The sequence below is a fragment of the Onychomys torridus genome, chromosome 4, assembly GCF_903995425.1.
Source record: "Onychomys torridus chromosome 4, mOncTor1.1, whole genome shotgun sequence".
NCBI classification, from domain to species: Eukaryota; Metazoa; Chordata; class Mammalia; order Rodentia; family Cricetidae; genus Onychomys; species Onychomys torridus.
Genome location: NC_050446.1, coordinates 61,147,783 through 61,167,060, shown reverse-complemented (window position 1 = coordinate 61,167,060; position 19,278 = coordinate 61,147,783). Strand labels below are relative to the sequence as shown.

General features: G+C 41.4%; 1 protein-coding gene across 1 annotated transcript; it reads left to right on the top strand.

Annotated features, from left to right (window-relative positions):
* Positions 1-2,367: 2,367 nt before the first annotated feature.
* Zdhhc5 (zinc finger DHHC-type palmitoyltransferase 5) lies at positions 2,368-19,258 on the top strand. The gene is made up of 10 exons (XM_036186079.1): positions 2,368-2,507; positions 9,504-9,661; positions 11,888-12,060; positions 12,208-12,310; positions 13,686-13,777; positions 14,287-14,419; positions 14,754-14,877; positions 15,951-16,063; positions 16,507-17,363; positions 17,744-19,258. The coding sequence occupies exons 1-10, from the start codon at positions 2,441-2,443 to the stop codon at positions 17,907-17,909; spliced, it is 1,986 nt and encodes a 661-aa protein (XP_036041972.1). The 5' UTR covers positions 2,368-2,440; the 3' UTR covers positions 17,910-19,258.
* The last annotated feature ends 20 nt before the right edge of the window (positions 19,259-19,278 follow it).

Genomic DNA, 19,278 nt, shown 5'->3' with positions numbered 1-19,278 from the left:
ATGAAACTGAAGAAAAGGTGGCATCTAAAAGATCAAGAGTTGAGCTAGGTGTGGTGGAAGCCTGTAATACTGTCACTCAGGAAGCTGAAGCAGGCAAGCATATTAGGAGTTTCAAAGTTAGCATGAAGGTACATAATAAATTCCAGGCTAGAATAGGTTGCACAAAGAGGCCCTCTCAAAAAAAAACTAAACTGGTGGGGGTGGGTAGAAAAGAAAGACCTACGTTGGATTATGAGATGAGGGCTATGGTGGCCAGTTCTAAGGACAAGGACTTCAGTGTTGTAAAGGTTTAACTTATTTCTCCCTTCTAATTATCTTCCCAGGCTGTAGGAGTGAAGTGAGTCACCCTTTCTCTTCTTCCTCAGGCGGAAATTGAAGGGACAGCTAAGTACCAGGGAGAGGCTCTGACCTGGATGACTGGTTTTCAGTTTCTCTCTTTCCCTCCTAAGAAACCTAGGAAGTAGGCTTCCAAGTAGAGCCCTTCAGGGACTCTTCCTTCTTAAATTCTACTCCAGCTCATGCCAAGATATGAGAACATTTTTTTTCTGAACCAGAGTTCACAGAGGAAGAGGTTTTATAAGGGGACTTTGCTGATAATAGTGTGGAACTGTGGCTGAAGGGATGTTTTGACTTTGAAATCTGTCTGTTATTTTGGATCCCAATCCTGTATAGCCCAATAAAGAGATTCAGTGAGTTTATTGCTGTTTACCATCTGCAAAGCCTGGTATAAATAGTATTTACTTTAAAATTTTAAGTGGATGGCTGAATTTGAAGAACTAGATAGTGGTGATAAAAAATTTGCATCTCATTGGTTTATGTCTTATTACAAGGCCCACTGCTTCTAAACTGTCTTGGGTCACTACTTAAGAGTTGAGTTTTTAGTTTGAATGGAAACTGAGCACCTTTCTTGACTGTTGTGAATTAGTATTCCAGACTTGAGTGTTGTCTTAATATTCTAGGCCTGTCTTTTCCTTCATCAAACCCTTCCTGTCTTCTGACTGTCGGGGTAAAAGGGACAAGGGCAGATGCTGTCCTGATTCTGGAGATTAAGTTCTTGGCCACAAAGCAGATTAGGTATTTAGCCACTGTCTTTGTAGTGAGTAGGAAGTTCTCTGAGCCGAAACGGGAGATAATACTGATAAAGTAAGGTTCACACCAGAAGTTTGAACTCCTGGGAAATCAGCAGAGAAGGGCAGCCCCTCTATTAATAATCAGATTCTGAAAGAACCTGAACTCAGGCTTAAATGAGCACTCTTCTTTTTTTCTTGTCAAATGGTATCTAAAGCTTGTCTCTTGATTTGAATGCTATAAATACTGGATATGTATGGCCAGTTTTTCCCCCTGAAGGATTTAGGATTTCTTTGATCTGAAATTCTCTAATTTTTTTCTCTCTTGTTCTTTGCTCCATTTTTATTTTTATTTTATTTATTTATTATTTATTATTTATTATTTATTTATTTGTTTGTTTGTTTATTTATTTTTCGGGGCAGGGCTTCCCTGTGTAGCTTTGTGCCTTTCCTGGATCTCGATCTGTAGACCAGGCTGGCCTTGAACTCACAAAGATCTGCCTGCCTCTGCCTTCCAAGTGCCGGGATTAAAGTCGTGTAGGAGAAATCTTGTTCTTTGTCCTTTATTTTTTATGGAATGCCTCAAAAATTTTTATGTCATTCTTGCATAGAAGCTACAATAATTAGTTTTATTCTAATTTCAGTATATATGCTGCCAAAGTGAACATTGTTTTTTGTCTCTAGAGCCCACACTGACTTTGAACTGGCAATTGTATTTTCCTCATTTCAAGTGTTAATGTTCAGGTGTGCACTACTGTGCCTGACTTAATTTCTGTGTTCTGGTATACATTCTTGTCAGTATTACTACTACTACTACTATTATTATTATTATTATTATTATTATTTTATTATTGGTTTTTCAAGACAGGCCTGGCTGTCCTGGAACTTACTTTGTAGACCAGGAACTCAGAGATCTACCTACCTCAGCCTCATGAGTGCTGGAACTAAAGGCATGTGCCACCACACCCAGCATTATTATTATTATTATTATTTTCAATTCTTAACCATTAGAATTAGGCTCTAGATAGCTGGCAGTGAAGAAACCTTAGGTAGTTGAGATTGGAAGGGGAGATAGAGAGGCAGGTAGTATCCACATGCTTTGGGCTATTTTGCAGGTCAGTGGGACATGGATCCAGAAACCTTAGGTTGCTCCAAAACAAAGACAGGAGTGTAGCTGATATTCATAATACAGTCAATCCTAGTTCTTTTGTGTATGGTTTGTAGGGAGATAAGGATTTATTGTAAAGCCTGTGCTCTATAGATTTCTGCTGGTGTCAGGGTGTTAGAGGCAGCCCTTCATTTTCTCTGTTGTCTGCAGGTGTCCAGGACTAAGCCTGTATGTGTCACCTGCAGTGCCCATCTACAATGCCATCATGTTTCTCTTTGTGCTGGCCAACTTCAGCATGGCCACCTTTATGGACCCAGGAATTTTCCCCCGAGGTAAGTAAGCTCTTTCTATACTCTCATGTAAGCTCCTTGTCATCATTAAGAATAATTATTTGGGCAGATAATAGTTGATCTTGGGCTTGGAGGGTCTTAGGATTCTGGGATACCATTACAGGACTATGGATTACACAGTATCTAGTTATTTGGGTCACTTTGGGTCAAACGTTTGTTTGTTTTTTGAGACAGGTTTTCTCTGTGTGACAGCCCTACTATCCTTGAACTCCCTCTGTAGACCAGGCTGCCCTGCCTCTGCCTCCCAAGTGCTGGGGTTAAAGGCATGTACCACCACCACCCGGCTTGGGTTCATACCTTTTAAATTTAAATTTTACTTAAAGTTTTTTATAGTTTGATCATATTCTTTCCCCTCCCCCAACTCCAAGATCTTCCCCATCTCCCTACCCACCCACTCTCGTTTTCTTTCCCTCTCAGAAACAAACAACAAAAAAAGGAAAATCAAAACAAAATTAAACCTAAGCAAAAATCATACAAAAGACAGAGTGTTTTGTATTGGCCTAGTACTACTTCTGGGCTTGATACCCCATGTCACTCCATTGGAGAAATCTCATTTTTTCTTTCTCAGCAGGTATCAATTATAAATAGCATCTTGATTAAGGGTCGGACTTTGGACTTCTTCTTTGGATCAAATCTTTGATTTTTGTTATTTAGAAATTTATTTAGAGCTTTTAGGTTGAGTGTTGTTAGGTACAGTAATATTTACTATGAATTAGACAGTTCTGGGTTGGGGATTTAGCTCAGTGGTAGAGCGCTTGCCTAGCAAGCACAAGGCCCTGGGTTCAGTCCTCAGCTCTGAAAAAAAGAAAAAAAAGACAGTTCTAACAGTGTGGTACAAACTACAGTGGAAGTATGGGTACAGTTCTCTTGAGAACATACACGGGGTGTGGTTATATTTGCCTAGAAGTTCTGCTAAGAATCAGTGAAAAGACTTTACTAACTAGAACACTGAAAGAGAGGAGGGCAGTTTCAGGCAAAGGAGGTGTTCACAGAAACTTGTGCCCATGGAATGGTGAAGTCATCAAGGTTGGAGGATAGAGTGTATGATAAGACCAGAAAAGAAACCCAGAGCCAAATTGTAAAGAATTTCATTTGCTACATAGAGCTCTGGTAAATATGCTTCTTCCTTTGATACTAAAGGGTCTTTAATTTACAACAAATAATTCTTCTGAGAGTGTACAGATAGCTTTTGGCTTTGACCAAAATATAATATAAATAGTATAAACCAGATGAAAATTTGAGACAAGATTTACAGCTTTTTCAGAAGTAGATTCAACAGAATCATTTATGACAGCTTAATGGGGCAGAGCAAAGAGTGTAAAAAGATCTGTTACACCGCCCTGGACATGCTTGATCCTGTCTGAACTCAGAAGCCAAGCAAGGCCAGGCCTGCGTAGTACTTAGAAGGGCGAGGATGGTTTTATTGTGGTAGTTTCAAGGGTCAGAGCTTGGGAGATAAATTGGATGCTGAGTTTTATAAACTGAATGTGAAATAGGCTATATATTTGCTTTTGTTTTTTCCATGCTAGAGATTGAACCCAGGCCCTAGACAAGCACTCTATCTCTGAGCTATCCTCTCAAACTTAGATAATGATTTGAGATATTCCTTGGTACAGTTACCAACTGCCTGTGGGCAGTTGACTAGGAGTTAAATACTTTGTTTTAGGAGTGTGCAGCTATGCTGTTTGAAGCAGCAGGAGTAAGATTACCTAGAGAAAGTAGAGTGAGTTTAAGAAAGACATGAATTAAGACCTGGTCAGTTCTGCCATTTTTATTATGAGTATTGGAGAGAGAGGAGTCATTGAAGAGGGACTGAACAAGGAGGAGGAGAAAGTAAAGTGAAAGCTAAGGAGAGTTCATCAGGTAACTGACTTACTGGTAGTATAGTGACTCAGAATCTCCTATTTGGTTACTGAGAATTGATTCTTTAAAAAAATTACTTTTATTTTTAAACAGGGTCTCACACTGTAGCCTAGGTTGGCTTTGAATTCTGCATTAGCCTCCTGAGTGCTGGAATTATGGGGGTGAGCCACTGTACCCAGCTGAAAAATTGATCTTAACAATAGTTAAGTAGTATATTTATGTATGTATAAGGAAAAGATAAAGCTGAATTACAGTTGTTGGAAGGCAGTGAATAGAAAATGAGAAAGCAGAGTCAGTAAGTATTCGATTTCCTCTTTTAAGAACTAAGCAAAGAAGGCTGAAGATGCTGTAATATTTTAAGAGAGAAGCAAATGTTTTACGAGACAGAAGACTACCATGAGGAAATAGAGCTGGAGAAGAGTGTGAAACCTAAATTGAAGGATGGGAAAAGCTGGAAGTAGGCTTTCCAGTGCATGTTGAAGTCTCTTGGAAGGAGTAGGTTCTTTGGAAAATAGACTAGAATGAGAATTATCATGAGTAAGAAGTAGAAAGACCATGAGCTGACAAAAATTGTTACTAATGACATCTCAAAATGTATATCATTTTTCTAAGTGGGCTTGGGATAACAAGTGAGATGAGGTTTTTCTGAACATTATTGCTCTGAAAGCCTGCCTCAGTGTTTCTGATCATTTGAAATTTCTGTGAGAGAAAGCACTTTGAGTCCCCCAAACCAAGGAAGGATGTTTTAGTGAGTCATTAATGTTCATTCATCAGATAATCTGTGGCCTACTATATGGAAAATTGTGATGACTATATGTGATAACTCCTCCCCTTCCCCAGCATTTCTTTGTATATCCCTGGCTGTCCTGGAACTCTGTAGAGGAGGTTGGCCTCAGAGATCAGCCTGCATCTGCCCTCCAAGTGCTGGAATTAAAGGCATGTACCACGACCACCCAGCTCAGAGAGAACTCTTCCATTTTGGCATATTCCCTTTATTTTAAAAGTTTTTTTTTTGTTTTGTTTTTTTACATTGCTGAGGATCAAACCCAGGACTGTAGTTGAAAGATTTCCTATGTTTCACCTGGTCCGTGTCAGGACAAATCTCTCGAGGTCCAGCAGCCGCTGGGACCCAAGGAAACACATGGAGGCTTCTATTATTTACAAACTGTATGGTCTATGGCAGGCCTCTTCCTAGCTAGCTCTTATATCTTAAACTAACCCATTTCTGTTAATCATTGTTTTGCCACTTGTTCCGTGGCGTACTGGTCTGCTGGCATGTTGTTCCTTGGGGCGGCAAGCTGGTGTCTCTCTCCAGACTCTGCCTTTCTCTTTCCTCTTTCTCCTTGGATTTCCTGCTTTCTTCTAAGCTGCCTTGACATAGGCCAAAGCAGCTCATTTATTAAACAATGGGAACAACATATATTCACAGTGTGCAGACATCCCCCAGCACAGGAACTTGCACACGTTAGACAATAACTCTGTAACAGAGAGCTATATCCTTGAAGATTTTACATATGAACTAGGCATGGTTGCATACTTTTTTTTTTTTTTTTTTTTTTTTTGTCTTCAAGACAGGGTTTCTCTGTGTAGTTTTGGTGCCTGTCCTGGATCTCACTCTGTAGACCAGGCTGGCCTGGAACTCACAAAGATCCTCCTTGCTCTGCTTGCCGAGTGCTGGGATTACAGGTTTGTGCCACTGCCGCCCCGGCTTGTTTGCACTTTTAATCCCAGCTCTTAGGAGGTAGAGGCAAGAAGATTTCTGTAGTTTCAGGTTAGCCAGGGCTATGAAGTGAGACCATATGTCAAAAACAAACTCCAAACAAACCATAATTTTGGTATATATTTGGGCTTATTGATATATAGCATATATCTACCAAAGTAATAAGACGTCTTTTTTCTTCCATTCTGGGAATTGAACCCAATACCTTGTGCATGGTGCACAAGAGATCTAAATGCCTCTGGGATTAAAGGTATTTGTCACCATACCTGGCTGAAAAACTTTTTTGTTTGTTTGTTTTTCTTAGACAGTGTTTCTCTGTAAAAATAGCCTTGGCTGTCATGAAGCTAGCTCTGTAGACCAGGCTGGCTTTGAAGTCATAGGGATCCACATGCCTGGCAGAACACCCCCACTCCCCCACCCCCAAGAAAGGGTTTCTCTGGGTAGCCTTATCTGTCCTTGAACTCACTCTGTAGACCAGGCTGGCCTTGACCTCAACAGAGACTTGTTTTTGTCTTCCAAGTGCTGGGTTTAAAGGCATGAACCACCACACCTGGCTCAAAAGCTTCATTTTTTTTTTTTTTTTTTTTAATTCATTTATTTTTTTTATTTTTATTTTTTAAAGATTTATTTATTTATTATGTATACAGTATTCTGTCTGCATGTGTCCCTGAAGGCCAGAAGAGGGCACCAGATCTCATGACAGATGGTTGTGAGCCACCATGTGGTTGCTGGGAATTGAACTCAGGACCTCTGGAGCTCTGTAAGAGCAGTTGGTGCTCTCAACCACTGAGCCATCTCTCCAGCCCTTAAATTCATTTATTTTATGTGCATTGGTGTTTTGCCTACATGTGTGTCTGTGTGAGGGTGTCAGATCTTGAAGTAATAGACAGTTGTTAGCTGCCATTTGGGTGCCGGGAATTGAACCCGGTCGGGTCCTCTGGAAGAGCAGTCAGTGCTCTTAACTGCTAAGCTATCTTTCTAGCCCCCAAAACTTCATTTTTAACAATGCCTGTATAGTCAATTTTCCTTCCCACATTTTTTTTTCTTTTTAAAAAATATTTATCTGTTATGTGTACAGTGTTCTATCTGCATGTATCCCTGCAGGCCAGAAGAGGGCACCCGATCTCATTACAGGTGGTTGTGAGCCACCATGTGGTTGCTGGGAATTGAACTTAGAACCTCTGGAAGAACAGTCAGTGCTCTTAACTGCTGAGCCATCTCTCCAGCTCCAAAAGAAGTGGCTTGTTTATTTTGTTTGTTTGGTTCCTCCCGCCCCTACCCTCCAGCCCCCTAGAGAGGGTTTCTCTGTGTAGCCTTGGCTGTCCTGGAACTCACTTTGTAGACCAGGCTGGCCTCAAACTCACAGAGATCTGCCTGCCTCTGCCTCCGGAGTGCTGGAATTAAAGGCATTGTGCCACCACTATCCATACATTTTTTTTTTCTAGATTAGTCATAAAAGTAAAAATTGCTCACTATGTATGAGTGGGAAAATATTCTTTAAGTTTCAAAATGGGATAGTTTCTGATAGTTGAAAATTTGGGACAAGGGCAAATTAGGTCTTGAGTAACAGTAGTAGGGGGAAATGGAATTAATAGAGCAGACCATTTGGAGAAGGAGATTTGTTTGTGGGAGAAAGGTAACTATATATTTGGATATTTATCTTTTAAGATAGATTCATAATATGTAAGCCGAGGAAATTTTGCATATGTATGTCACTTTGTGAGCACTTTTCTTTTGAACCCTACTTCCCAATGCAGAATAAACTTTCTTCATTTGTGTTCCCATAGTGCATGTAGAATTGATCTCACCATATTAATAGTTCCCAGTCTCCTTACCCATTCAGTAGTGCTTTTCTCAAAGGCAGAAGCCATGTTTTTTAAAAAATAATTTTTATTTAAATATAAATTTTAGTTAAAAATTTACATGCGGGGCACAGTGGCATTAATCTTGCCTTTAATCCTAGCACTCACGGAGGAGTGGCAGAGGCAAGTGAATCTCTGAATTTGAGGCCAGCCTGGTCTATACTGTGAGTTCCAAGACAGCCAGAGCTACACAGAGAAATGCTACACAGAGAAACCCTGTCTCAAAAAAAGAACTTAAAATTTTTTTTTTGCATTTTTTACTTAAAATTTGTGTGTGTATATGTATGTGTATGTTATTTATTTTGTATGTGTATGGATCAGTTGCACATTCTATATTGCACATACAGAATTCATTAACAGATTGTTTGTTCTTTTTATTTATTTTATAAGTTCAGTTTTTTTTTTTTTTTTTTTTTTTTTTTTAAATTTTATGTGCATTGGTTTTTTTTGCCTGCAAGTGTGAGAGAGTCAGATCTTGGAGCTGCAGACAGTTGTTAGCTGCCATGTGGGTGCTGGGATTTGAACTTGGGTTCTCTGGAAGAGCAGTCAGTACTCTTAACTGGTGAGCCATCTGTTCAGCCCTGTTTTTTGTTTTTTTAGATTTATTTATTTGGGCTGGAGAGATGGTTAAGTGGGTAAGAGCTCAGGCTATTCTTAAAGAGGACACAGGTTTTATTCCCATGGCTTTATATAGTGGTTCACAAGTCTGTAACTCTACTTCCAGGGGATCTGATGCCATCTTCTGGCCTCTTTAGTCACTGCATGCTTGTGGTATTTCCACATCCAGCCATTTACATAAAATAAAAATATAGGGTTCAGTCCCTGAACCCACAGTGTAGAGATCTGACTCTTGAAAGCTGTCCTTCGACCTCCACACACATGTGCTCACACAGACACACAGAATAATGATAAAATTAAGAAAAAAATTGTTTCCATTTTTTCCTGCCTTCCCAGCACTTAGACAGCAGCCTCTTTTTTTTGTTTTTTATTTTTGTTTTTTAGACAGGATTTCTCTGTGTAGCTCTGGCTGTTCTGGAGCTCACTATGTAGACCAGGCTGGCCTTGAACTCAGAGATCCGCTTGCCTCTACCTCCCAAGTGCTGGGATTAAAGGAATGAATCACCACTGCCTGGCAAAAATTTTCATTAAGAAGAATGTATATTCTTGCTGTTTGTGATATTAAAGAAAACCATTTGTTTTTAACCATGCAGTATGTGAGCTGTGGATTTATAAACTATAAACATTATAAGTTAGGTTTTGGGACTAGAGAGATTGCTTAGTGGTTAAGAGTAAATATTGTTCTGGCAAAGACCCTGAGTTTGATTCTAGCACTCACAGCTCACAGCTGTCTATAACTCCAGCACCAGTGGATCTAACACCCTCTTCTGGAGTGAGCACTTACACACACACACACACACACACACACACACACACACAATTTTAAGGAGTTAAATTTTAAACATCCTTATTATGTTCCTAGTACTTAATAGTTTGGGCATAGTTGTTTTTAAATTGCTTTTCCTTCTTTTTAAGCTGAAGAGGATGAAGACAAAGAAGATGATTTCCGAGCTCCTCTTTACAAAACAGTGGAGATCAAGGGCATCCAGGTGCGCATGAAATGGTGTGCCACCTGCCGCTTCTACCGACCTCCTAGATGTTCCCACTGCAGTGTCTGTGACAACTGTGTGGAGGTAAGAGCACTTCGTGGCCAAGACTGTGTGTATCCTAAGTTGTCTTTTTCCTTACTGTAGAGTAGATTCTTTTTTCTTTTTTAATTAGAATTTTTACTATTTTATGTGTATGGTTGGTTTTGTCTGTATGCATGTTCTGTGTACTACTTGAATATTGGGGGCCACAAGAGGATGTCAGATCCATGGAAATGGAGTAATAGACAGCTGTGAGCCTCCATGTGGGGAATTGAGCCTGGGTCCTCTGGAAGATTACTCCAGCTCTCTTCTTTTTAAAAATAGATTTTAAAAAGGTTTGCTTTCATGTATGTGTGTACCTGGTGCCTGAGGAGACCAGGAGGTGGCATTAGATCCTATGGAAGGGGATCTAGAAGGATATTTCTTTGGGCCGCCAACTTACAAAAAGGAACACAGAGCCTTGATTATGAAAGCTCAGCCTTAGCTTAGGCTTGTTTCTAACTAGTTCTTTAGTCTATGTGCTGCCATGTGGCTTGAGGCTTTTACCTGCATGTCCTGCTTCTTCTGCATCCAGCTGGCAACTCTCCAACTCTCGTCTTCCTAGAGCTCTCTTGCTCTGTCCCCAGAAGAACCACCTATACCTCCTGTCACAGTGACATGTCTACACAATGTAATCAGTTATCTCACAAAAAACTAGAGTTACTGATGGTTGTTTGTAAGCCACATGCGGGTGTGGGGACCCAAACCCAGGTCCTACAAGAGCAGCAAGTCCTCTTAACTGGGCCATCTTTGTACCCCCTAGTGTAAATTATTTTTTCTTCAAATATTTATTTTTTAAATTATGTGTATGTTTGTATTTGCACGTGAAGTGCCAGTGACAGAGGAGGCCAGCAGCCAGGATCCTCCTGGAGCCAGAGTTACAGTCAGCAGCTATAAGCTGACTGATGTGAGTGCTGTGAACTGATTGATCTCAGGTCCTCTGCAAGAGCAGCACACACTCTTAGTCACTGAGCCATTTCTGCAGTCCCTAGAATAGATTCCTGAAGTATAGTCCTGGTGAGATGCCCAGCTGCATGGTCCAGCTGAATCAAATTGTATTTGGAGTGCTTTAACTCTAATAACAACTTTCCTGACCCCAAGATTCATAGTTTGAGCCTTCCATCCCATGGTTACGTAGTGTTACCTCTTCTACAAAAACATGTTACTGTGTTATAGTTCAACTTTTCTAGCTATCCTTCTGTGTTGTCTTATTTTTATTCCTATGAATCTTGAATGTTTTGCCAACATTTGTCTCTTTGGTCACATAGTTCTTTTTTGTTTGTTTGTTTGTTTGTTTTTCTTAAGCAAGGACTTGTTATGTAGCCCTGGCTGACCTAGAACATACTATACAGACCAGGCTGGCCTCAAACTTGTGGCTTTCCTCCTGTGTCCCAAGTAGTCGAGTTGTAGACTTGTTGCACCATTCTGATCCATTTGAGAACTTGGCTTTTGGCCAACCTCTAGAAGGGCTCTCTTTCAGTTAACAGAGCAAGAGAAACTTCTTTGAATATTTTTAAATTCCACTTTTTAAAACTTTAATCCCCCCCCCCCCCCCCCCAGTTTTTTTGAGACAGGGTTTCTCTGTGTAGCTTTGCGCCTTTTCCTGGAACTCACTTGGTAGCCCAGGCTGGCCTTGAACTCACAGAGATCCGCCTGCCTCCTGAGTGCTGGGATTACAGGTGTGCGCCACCATCGCTCGGCTAAAACTTTAAATTTTTGTAACTAAATGGTGAATATGAATACTAAAAGTAGATTAGAGTTCTGTTATTTTGTTCCTCTTTTCAACAGAAGGAATCTAATGATGTTTGCTTGTCTTTTGTTTTTGTTTTTTTGTTTGTTTTTTTAAAGATTTATTTATTTATTTAAAATAAGGGCAGCAGATCTCATTACAGATGTTTGTGAGCCACCATGTGGTTGCTGGGAATTGAACTCAGGACCTTTGGAAGAGCAGTCGGTGTTCTTAACTTCTGAGCCATCTGTCCAGCCTGTTTTTTTTAATGTGTGTGTGTGTGTGTGTGTGTGTGTGTGTGTGTGTGTGTGTGCGCGCGCGCGCGCGCGCGCCTGGCACACATGTGGAGGTCAGAGGACAACTTGCAAGGATTGATTGTCTCGTTCTATCATGTAAGTCCCAGGGATTGAACCCAGGTTGTCAGACGTGGTGGCAGATGCCCTCACCTGGTGAAATCCTAGTCTGTGTTTTAAGGATACCTTTTCTCTCTGTTTTGCTCCTAGGAATTTGATCATCACTGCCCTTGGGTGAACAACTGTATTGGTCGCAGGAACTACAGATATTTCTTCCTTTTCCTCCTTTCCCTGACAGCCCACATTATGGGTGTGTTTGGCTTTGGCCTCCTTTATGTCCTCTATCACATAGAGGAACTCTCAGGGGTCCGCACTGCTGTCACGTATCCTTGGAGGCCTTTGGCTTGTGGGATGGGGTTGGGAGGGCAAGTTGTGTCCTTGAGTCAATAAATGTAAAGGGGAAGGGGTCATGGTAGAACTGGGAAAAACAAGATAACATTGCTCTGTTTTCCTTGACTACTTGGAATCAGAATGGCAGTGATGTGTGTGGCGGGCTTGTTTTTCATCCCTGTAGCTGGCCTCACAGGATTTCATGTGGTGCTGGTGGCTAGGGGACGCACAACCAATGAGCAGGTACTGGGAGAACTGGCAGAAGACCGACGGCTGTTCTTCACAAACCCTTAGCTAGTGAAGAACAGCACTTTGACAGACAGCTTCAACGAATACTTACGGGATGATGTCCAGGTTTACAGTAGTGGGTGAAGTGGTTGGAGTAGGCCTAGGTCCTCCATAAGTGGAATTAAAGCTGGGAATGGTGCTGCACGTTTGTAATCTTATTTAGGAGACTGAGGTAGTGGGGTTGAGCTATTTTTCCTCCTCAAAAAAGGAGGAAAAATAACCTTAAGAAATTGTCGTGTTCTCATTCTTTTAACAAATATTTAGTCTGAATTTATAGAAACTAGTTGGCACAGGCTTTAAAAAACACACAGTACTGCTTAAAGATAATTTTTATGCACATAATAACTAAACCTTAATTGCTTACTCTTATCTTGCAGTCAGCCTTCTGTTATCTGTGAATTCTTTAGGTTCAATAAAATATAGAGTAGACTTGGAAGGAAAATTGTATCAGTACTAAATATATACACTCTTTTTCTTGGCATTAATATATTAACTCCTTGGGTTGGGGATTTAGCTCAGTGGTAGAGCGCTTGCCTAGCAAGCACAAGGCCCTGGGTTTGATCCTCAGCTCAAAAAAAAATTTTTATATATATATATATATATATATATATATATATATATATATAAACTCTTTATATAATATACTGTATTAGGTATAATATAATGATGGAGAGATGAATTAGTGTATATAACATGTACATAGGCTATATGCAAATACTGTGCCAATTTATATAAGGGAATCTGGATTATTTTAGTCAGTATTCAGAAAGTTACTTAATCTCATTTTATACAGGAAGCTGATGTTGAGGGTTGGTTTCCATAAGGTAGATCTAGAATTTCAATTGAGAACTCCTGATTCTAGAATTTTTTTTTTTTTTTAAATTTTATTTTTTGCTTGTTTGTTTTGGTTTTTCGAGACACGGTTTCCCTGTATAATAGTCCTGGCTGTCCTAGAACTCACTTTGTAAATCAGACTGCTTTGAACTCTCAGAGACCCCCTTGCCTCTGCCTCTTGAGTGCTAGGATTAAAGGTGTATGTCACCATCACCTGATGAATCCCCAGTCTTTTTTTTTTTTTTTGGAGACAGGGTTTCTCTGTGTAGTTTTGGAGCCTGTCCTGGATCTTGCTCTGTAGACCAGGCTGGCCTCGAACTCAGAGATCTGCCTGGCCCTGCCTCCCTGTGCTGGGATTAAAGACATGGGCCATCACTACCCAGGTGATTCCCCATTCTTAATCATTACAAGTATCACTTTTGTACTTGAAAGAATGGTTACATAATACTTTGCCTTTTGGCATAGTCTGACTTACCTGGTTCTTTTTATCTCCTAGGTTACAGGTAAATTCCGGGGAGGTGTGAATCCCTTCACCAATGGCTGCTGTAACAATGTTAGCCGTGTCCTCTGCAGCTCTCCAGCACCCAGGTACACCCACATCCTTGGGTGTTCATGCTTAGTCAAACCTTTGTCTCCTTTGGGCTTGTTTTGAATAAGGGAAGTCTGATGGAAAATGGCCTTATAGGGAAGGGTTTGCTCTTAGAATGGTGAGTGCTACAAGGAAGAGACATGCTGATTTTTTTGGTTGGTGAACTCTTGAATTCCGTTGATACTGTTTAGCTATGGCTAATTGCCTTTGAGAATTGAGGATGCATAAAATTTAACTCCAGAGTGCTAGATACCTGCTTATAAAGGCCTACTCCTGTTGAAGATGTTCACTGAATCAAATCAGTGTAGCACTAAATTTTACACTAGACTTGTAGGACTGTTTTTTGATGCTGAAGATTGAACTGAGGGTCTTGTTCTTTATCACTGGGCTGTAAACCCCAGTCCATGACTGTTCATTGCATATGCAGAGTGCTTCCTTCATATTTGGTATGCAAGTAGAAATTTTGAATGAAATAGTAAGTGAAAGCCTTCTCATTCTTGCTACACAGGTATTTGGGGAGACCAAAGAAAGAGAAGACAATTGTGATTAGACCGCCTTTCCTTCGACCAGAAGTGTCAGATGGGCAGATAACTGTGAAGATCATGGATAATGGCATCCAGGGAGAACTGAGGAGGACTAAGGTGAGGAACAGGGAAGTAAAGGTAGCTAAACCCAGGGAATTTCATGCATGACAGAGATAGAAATCTGCATTGAGTGTACATCTTGTGTTAAAGTCACTCAAGTATAGATCTTTTCTCCATTAGATTTCAAGTTCAGTGACAGTAGACACTGATTCCATTTCTTTCATGTCTTCATAAGACATAATATCTTTCTGATGATAGATGCTCAGCTTTTGTCTGTTATCCCAAACTGACTCTTTTCCCAGTTTAGAAACATAACTGGTTCTCCAGTACTTTTCTTATGCCAATTTAATGTTACCTCAGTTTCCCAATCTGATTTCCCTCCATTTATTAGTCCAAAGGAAGCCTAGAGATAACAGAGAGTCAGTCTGCAGATGCGGAACCTCCACCTCCTCCTAAGCCAGACCTGAGCCGATACACAGGGCTGCGAACACACCTCAGCCTGGCTACTAATGAGGGTAAGTGCTGCCTTGATACGTGAGATTCTAGAGAAGGAAGACAGGGACAAGGTACCTTGTAAGCTGTAGAAAAGATAAGCAAGGGCTGGGAGGTAATACTTGAATTATGGCTTACAACACCTAGTGAATGGAGTTTTCTTTGGATAGCTAAAAGGAGGGCTTCCAGTTAGCAATAGACAGTGATTTTGACTTTCCAGAGAATTACTTTTTACAATTTTATATTGTAATTGTATATGTGCATGGTGTGTGTGGCAGGAGGGTGTTAAGTAGATCAAAAGATAACCTCCAAGAGTTGGTTCTTTCCTTCCACTCTGGATTCTGGGGATTGAACTCAGGTCATCAGATTTTTGTGGCAAGTGCTTTTACTTGCTATGAGTCTGCTTGAATCAGAGAATTTCTTAGTATGTTTGGTGCATTTGCCCACTACAAATTCTGAAACCTGTACAGATCCTTGGTCTTTGAAAAATACCTGCCCTGATCTGTGAGTTTGAGGCCAGCCTAGTATACAAATTGAGTTCCAGGACAGCTAAGATTGTTACACAGAGAAACAGTCTTGAAAAATAAAAAATAAAATACCCCCCACCCACACACACCAGGGTGGAAGTGCATGCCTTTAATCCCAGCACTTGGGAGGCAGAAGTAGGTGGATCTCTGAGTTCAAGGCAGCATGGTCTACAGAGTGAGTTTCAGGGCAACCAGGGCTACACAGAGAAATACTGTCTCAAAAATTCACAGAAGTCTGCCTGCCTCTGTCTCCTGAGCTGTGCTCTATCATAATTGGCTTTATCATTATTTTTAATTTGTATTGTATGTGTGTGGGTGTTTGGCCTGCATGCATATGTCTGCTCACCACTTGTCTCCTGTTTGTTTTCTGAGTAGCTGACTGTAGGTCTGTATCTGAAGACCAGGCCCAGCTGAGTCTTTAGACTTAAATTTCTGCAAAATCTTGTTCTCTAGACTTTGCTTTTATTGGGTATACTTGATTCTTCCATGTTCTTTCTGTGTACTTTCAGAAACCTCATGACAGTTAAAAGAATTAACGTGTACAGTGTTTTCTGGGTTTCTCCCTGTAGATAACAGTCTCTTGGGCAAGGACAGCCCCCCTACACCTACCATGTACAAGTACCGACCAGGTTATAGCAGCAGCAGCACATCAGCCGCCATGCCTCATTCCTCCAGCGCCAAGGTACTATCTAATCTAAGAAGTGGGTCATAACCTATGAGTGGGAATGTAAAAACCAAGGGCGTTTTACTGATTATTGGCATTAATGGAATTGAATTTCCTTGATGTGTTTTTCATCAAAAAAAAAAAAAAAAAAAAAAAAAGGGACCAATGATGAATACTAGATAAAAAACATTAATTAGTGTCAAATCTGATAGAAACCACTTCTGTCAAATTACTTAGTCTCTGTAGGCCTCTTTTCCAGATCTAAAATGAAGATTTTGTTTTCAATTCTTACAATGAAGATATTTGTTCTAAGTCACATTTTGTGTTAAAGGCCAACCATATGATGTCCAAGTTTGAAGTGTACTATTGGCATGTAATTCTGTTCTTCAATGTCTCTTTGGGCTCTGGTGTCTGGCAGCTGTCAAAATGAGTGCTAAAACTGTTTTACTCTTTTCCCACAGTTGAGTCGAGGAGACAGCTTGAAGGAACCAACCTCAATTGCAGATAGTAGCCGCCATCCCAGCTACCGCTCAGAGCCCAGCTTGGAGCCAGAGAGCTTCCGGTCTCCCACTTTTGGAAAAAGCTTTCATTTTGATCCACTGTCCAGTGGTTCACGATCCTCTAGCCTCAAGTCAGCCCAGGGCACGGGCTTTGAGTTGGGGCAGTTGCAGTCCATTCGTTCAGAGGGGACCACCTCCACCTCCTATAAGAGCCTGGCCAATCAGACACGCAATGGAAGTCTATCTTATGACAGCCTACTCACTCCTTCAGACAGCCCTGATTTTGAGTCAGTACAGGCAGGGCCTGAGCCAGACCCACCTTTAGGCTACACTTCTCCCTTCCTGTCAGCCCGGCTGGCCCAGCAACGGGAAGCTGAGAGGCACCCACGTTTGGTGCCAACCGGCCCACACCGAGAGCCCTCGCCAGTTCGTTATGACAATCTGTCTCGTCACATTGTGGCCTCCCTCCAGGAACGAGAGAAGCTGCTACGACAGTCACCTCCACTTGCAGGCCGTGAGGAAGAACCAGGCATGGGAGACTCAGGCATTCAGTCCACACCAGGCTCAGGCCATGCCCCTCGTACCAGTTCCTCTTCAGATGATTCAAAGAGATCACCTTTGAGCAAGACTCCACTGGGACGCCCAGCTGTTCCTCGTTTTGGCAAACCAGATGGGCTAAGGGGCCGGGGACTAGGGTCCCCTGAACCAGGCTCAACTGCCCCCTACCTGGGCCGATCAATGTCTTATAGCAGCCAAAAAGCCCCATCTGGTGTCTCTGAGACAGAGGAAGTGGCATTGCAGCCATTACTGACACCCAAGTAAGTATTTGATTCCCTCTTTCATTCAACATAATTAACAGAAGGCATCAGGCTGTACATGATTCTAGTATAGGTAGACCCTGGGGATCCTGAGAACGCTTTTCATATTTGATTGCCTTTATGGACAACTCCTCTTCTAAATTAACACTATCTTCCCGAAAGTTTGATTTGTCAAAGAGTAAGTATATGAAAACTGAAATTAGGAATAAACTGGGGAGAAAGAGAACCATTTTAATCGTGTCAATAAAGTAAAAGGGACTGGATTGTTTAGGTAAGAAAAAGTGGGGAAGCTCACCCCCTACACTAGACCTTTTTTGTGTATGCTTGTTTTGTGCATTGTGCGTCTTTTCCTGATGTCTGTTTCTTTTTTTTTCCCCCAGAGATGAAGTACAGCTCAAGACCACCTACAGCAAATCCAATGGGCAGCCCAAGAGTATAGGCTCAACTTCCCCTGGCCCAGGCCAGCCACCTCTCAGTAGCCCCACAAGGGGAGGAGTCAAGAAGGTGTCAGGGGTGGGTGGTACCACTTATGAGATTTCTGTGTGAATCTTGGCACCTCCCCTCCCCCACACCTCTGCACCTACACCAAAGGGCCGCAGGTGGCCACCTTCCTTCCCTCAAGGGGCTCCCCTACTTTGCATGGACATTTTAAAATCACCGATTCCAAGAGGATGAGGCTTGTTTTACAAAATGCCATGGGGTTGAGGAGAGTTGGGGCCCTGAGACAGGGGTGGCAACTCCTCCCCCCTTTGATCTTTTAAGACCTTCCCTTCTTTGATCCCTGGACTAGACTCAGTGGACATTTGTGCAATTGCTCGCCCTGGAGGGAACCAGATCATTTTTAAACCAGAAATAATTTTTTTTATTATTGTTACGGATTCTATTTTTTTCCTCTTCTCCGTTACCAGGTGTGTGTGTACATATATATATATATATATTATAAATATCAAAGAAATTATATATCTATCCTGGGATGGGAAAACAAGGGAGGGATATATAGATATATATATATATATATATAAGGAGGGGGATTTTATTCTTCCCTTTCCTTAGACCAGCAGGAAAAAGAGACATTAAAGTCTTCCTTTTCCCCATGGTTCCCTCTTTTGTCCCAGTTATCAACTAAGGAAATAGCACCCTCTGCTGGTGCTAGGTGATTAGGAAAGAACCCTGGGTAAGTCTGGGCTTCTTGGTCAGATAAAGGAACTTGCAGAGTTTTCTAGGCTCATTGACATCTAGTTTCCCCCAGAAAAGGGGTCACAGTTCCATGACGGTGGTGGGAGATCAGGAGAAGAGCTTGGCCTAGTTTACAGAAACATCAGGCAGCCTCCCCCCCCCCCCATTTTCGGGAGACAGGGATTGTGGTGGGCTTAGTGAGCCCCTTCAAAGCATCCCTATAACTTAGTTAAAATGATCTTAAAATCCAAGGCCAGAAGAGAAGAATCCAAAAAGCAATATTTTTCATTATATGCCAAAAATGGGATAGAGAAGGAGTGGCAGGCCTAGGCCCCTCCGATTGTCCCCTGGGTTTACCCCTTAGCCCACCTCAACATGGTGCTGGGTAGAGGGGTAGCTGGGTTCTAACCTTTAAACAGGGAAGACCCCAGCCTCTATACAGAGACCCTTTAATTTTTTTATTCTGATTAGCCATTTTAAACCAACATGGAATAAAATAAATCCTGATCTAACCAGCTCCCCCTGACTTGTGTTTTATCTGGTTAAGGCAAGGTGAATGGTCTTGTCAAAAGGGAAGCCTCATTGTCTGGTCTGCTTTTATTCTGCTATCAAATGCCCTGCCGGATGAGAACAACCTAACTTTTCATAACAAAAATGTCCTGTCTTTTGGAGTCTTCGAGAACTCGTGTCATTCTTTAATTTCCTCTTTAGAAAGTAAAATAGGAGGAGCTGGAGAGGT

Coding starts and splice junctions, on each gene's coding strand:
- Zdhhc5 (XM_036186079.1), top strand. CDS start 2,441: ATGTTTCTCTTTGTGCTGGCCAACTTCAGCATGGCCACCTTTATGGAC. Junction 12,061..12,207: donor GGGGTCCGCACTGCTGTCAC/GTATCCTTGGAG, acceptor ACTTGGAATCAG/AATGGCAGTGATGTGTGTGG. Junction 17,364..17,743: donor CAGCCATTACTGACACCCAA/GTAAGTATTTGA, acceptor TTTTTCCCCCAG/AGATGAAGTACAGCTCAAGA.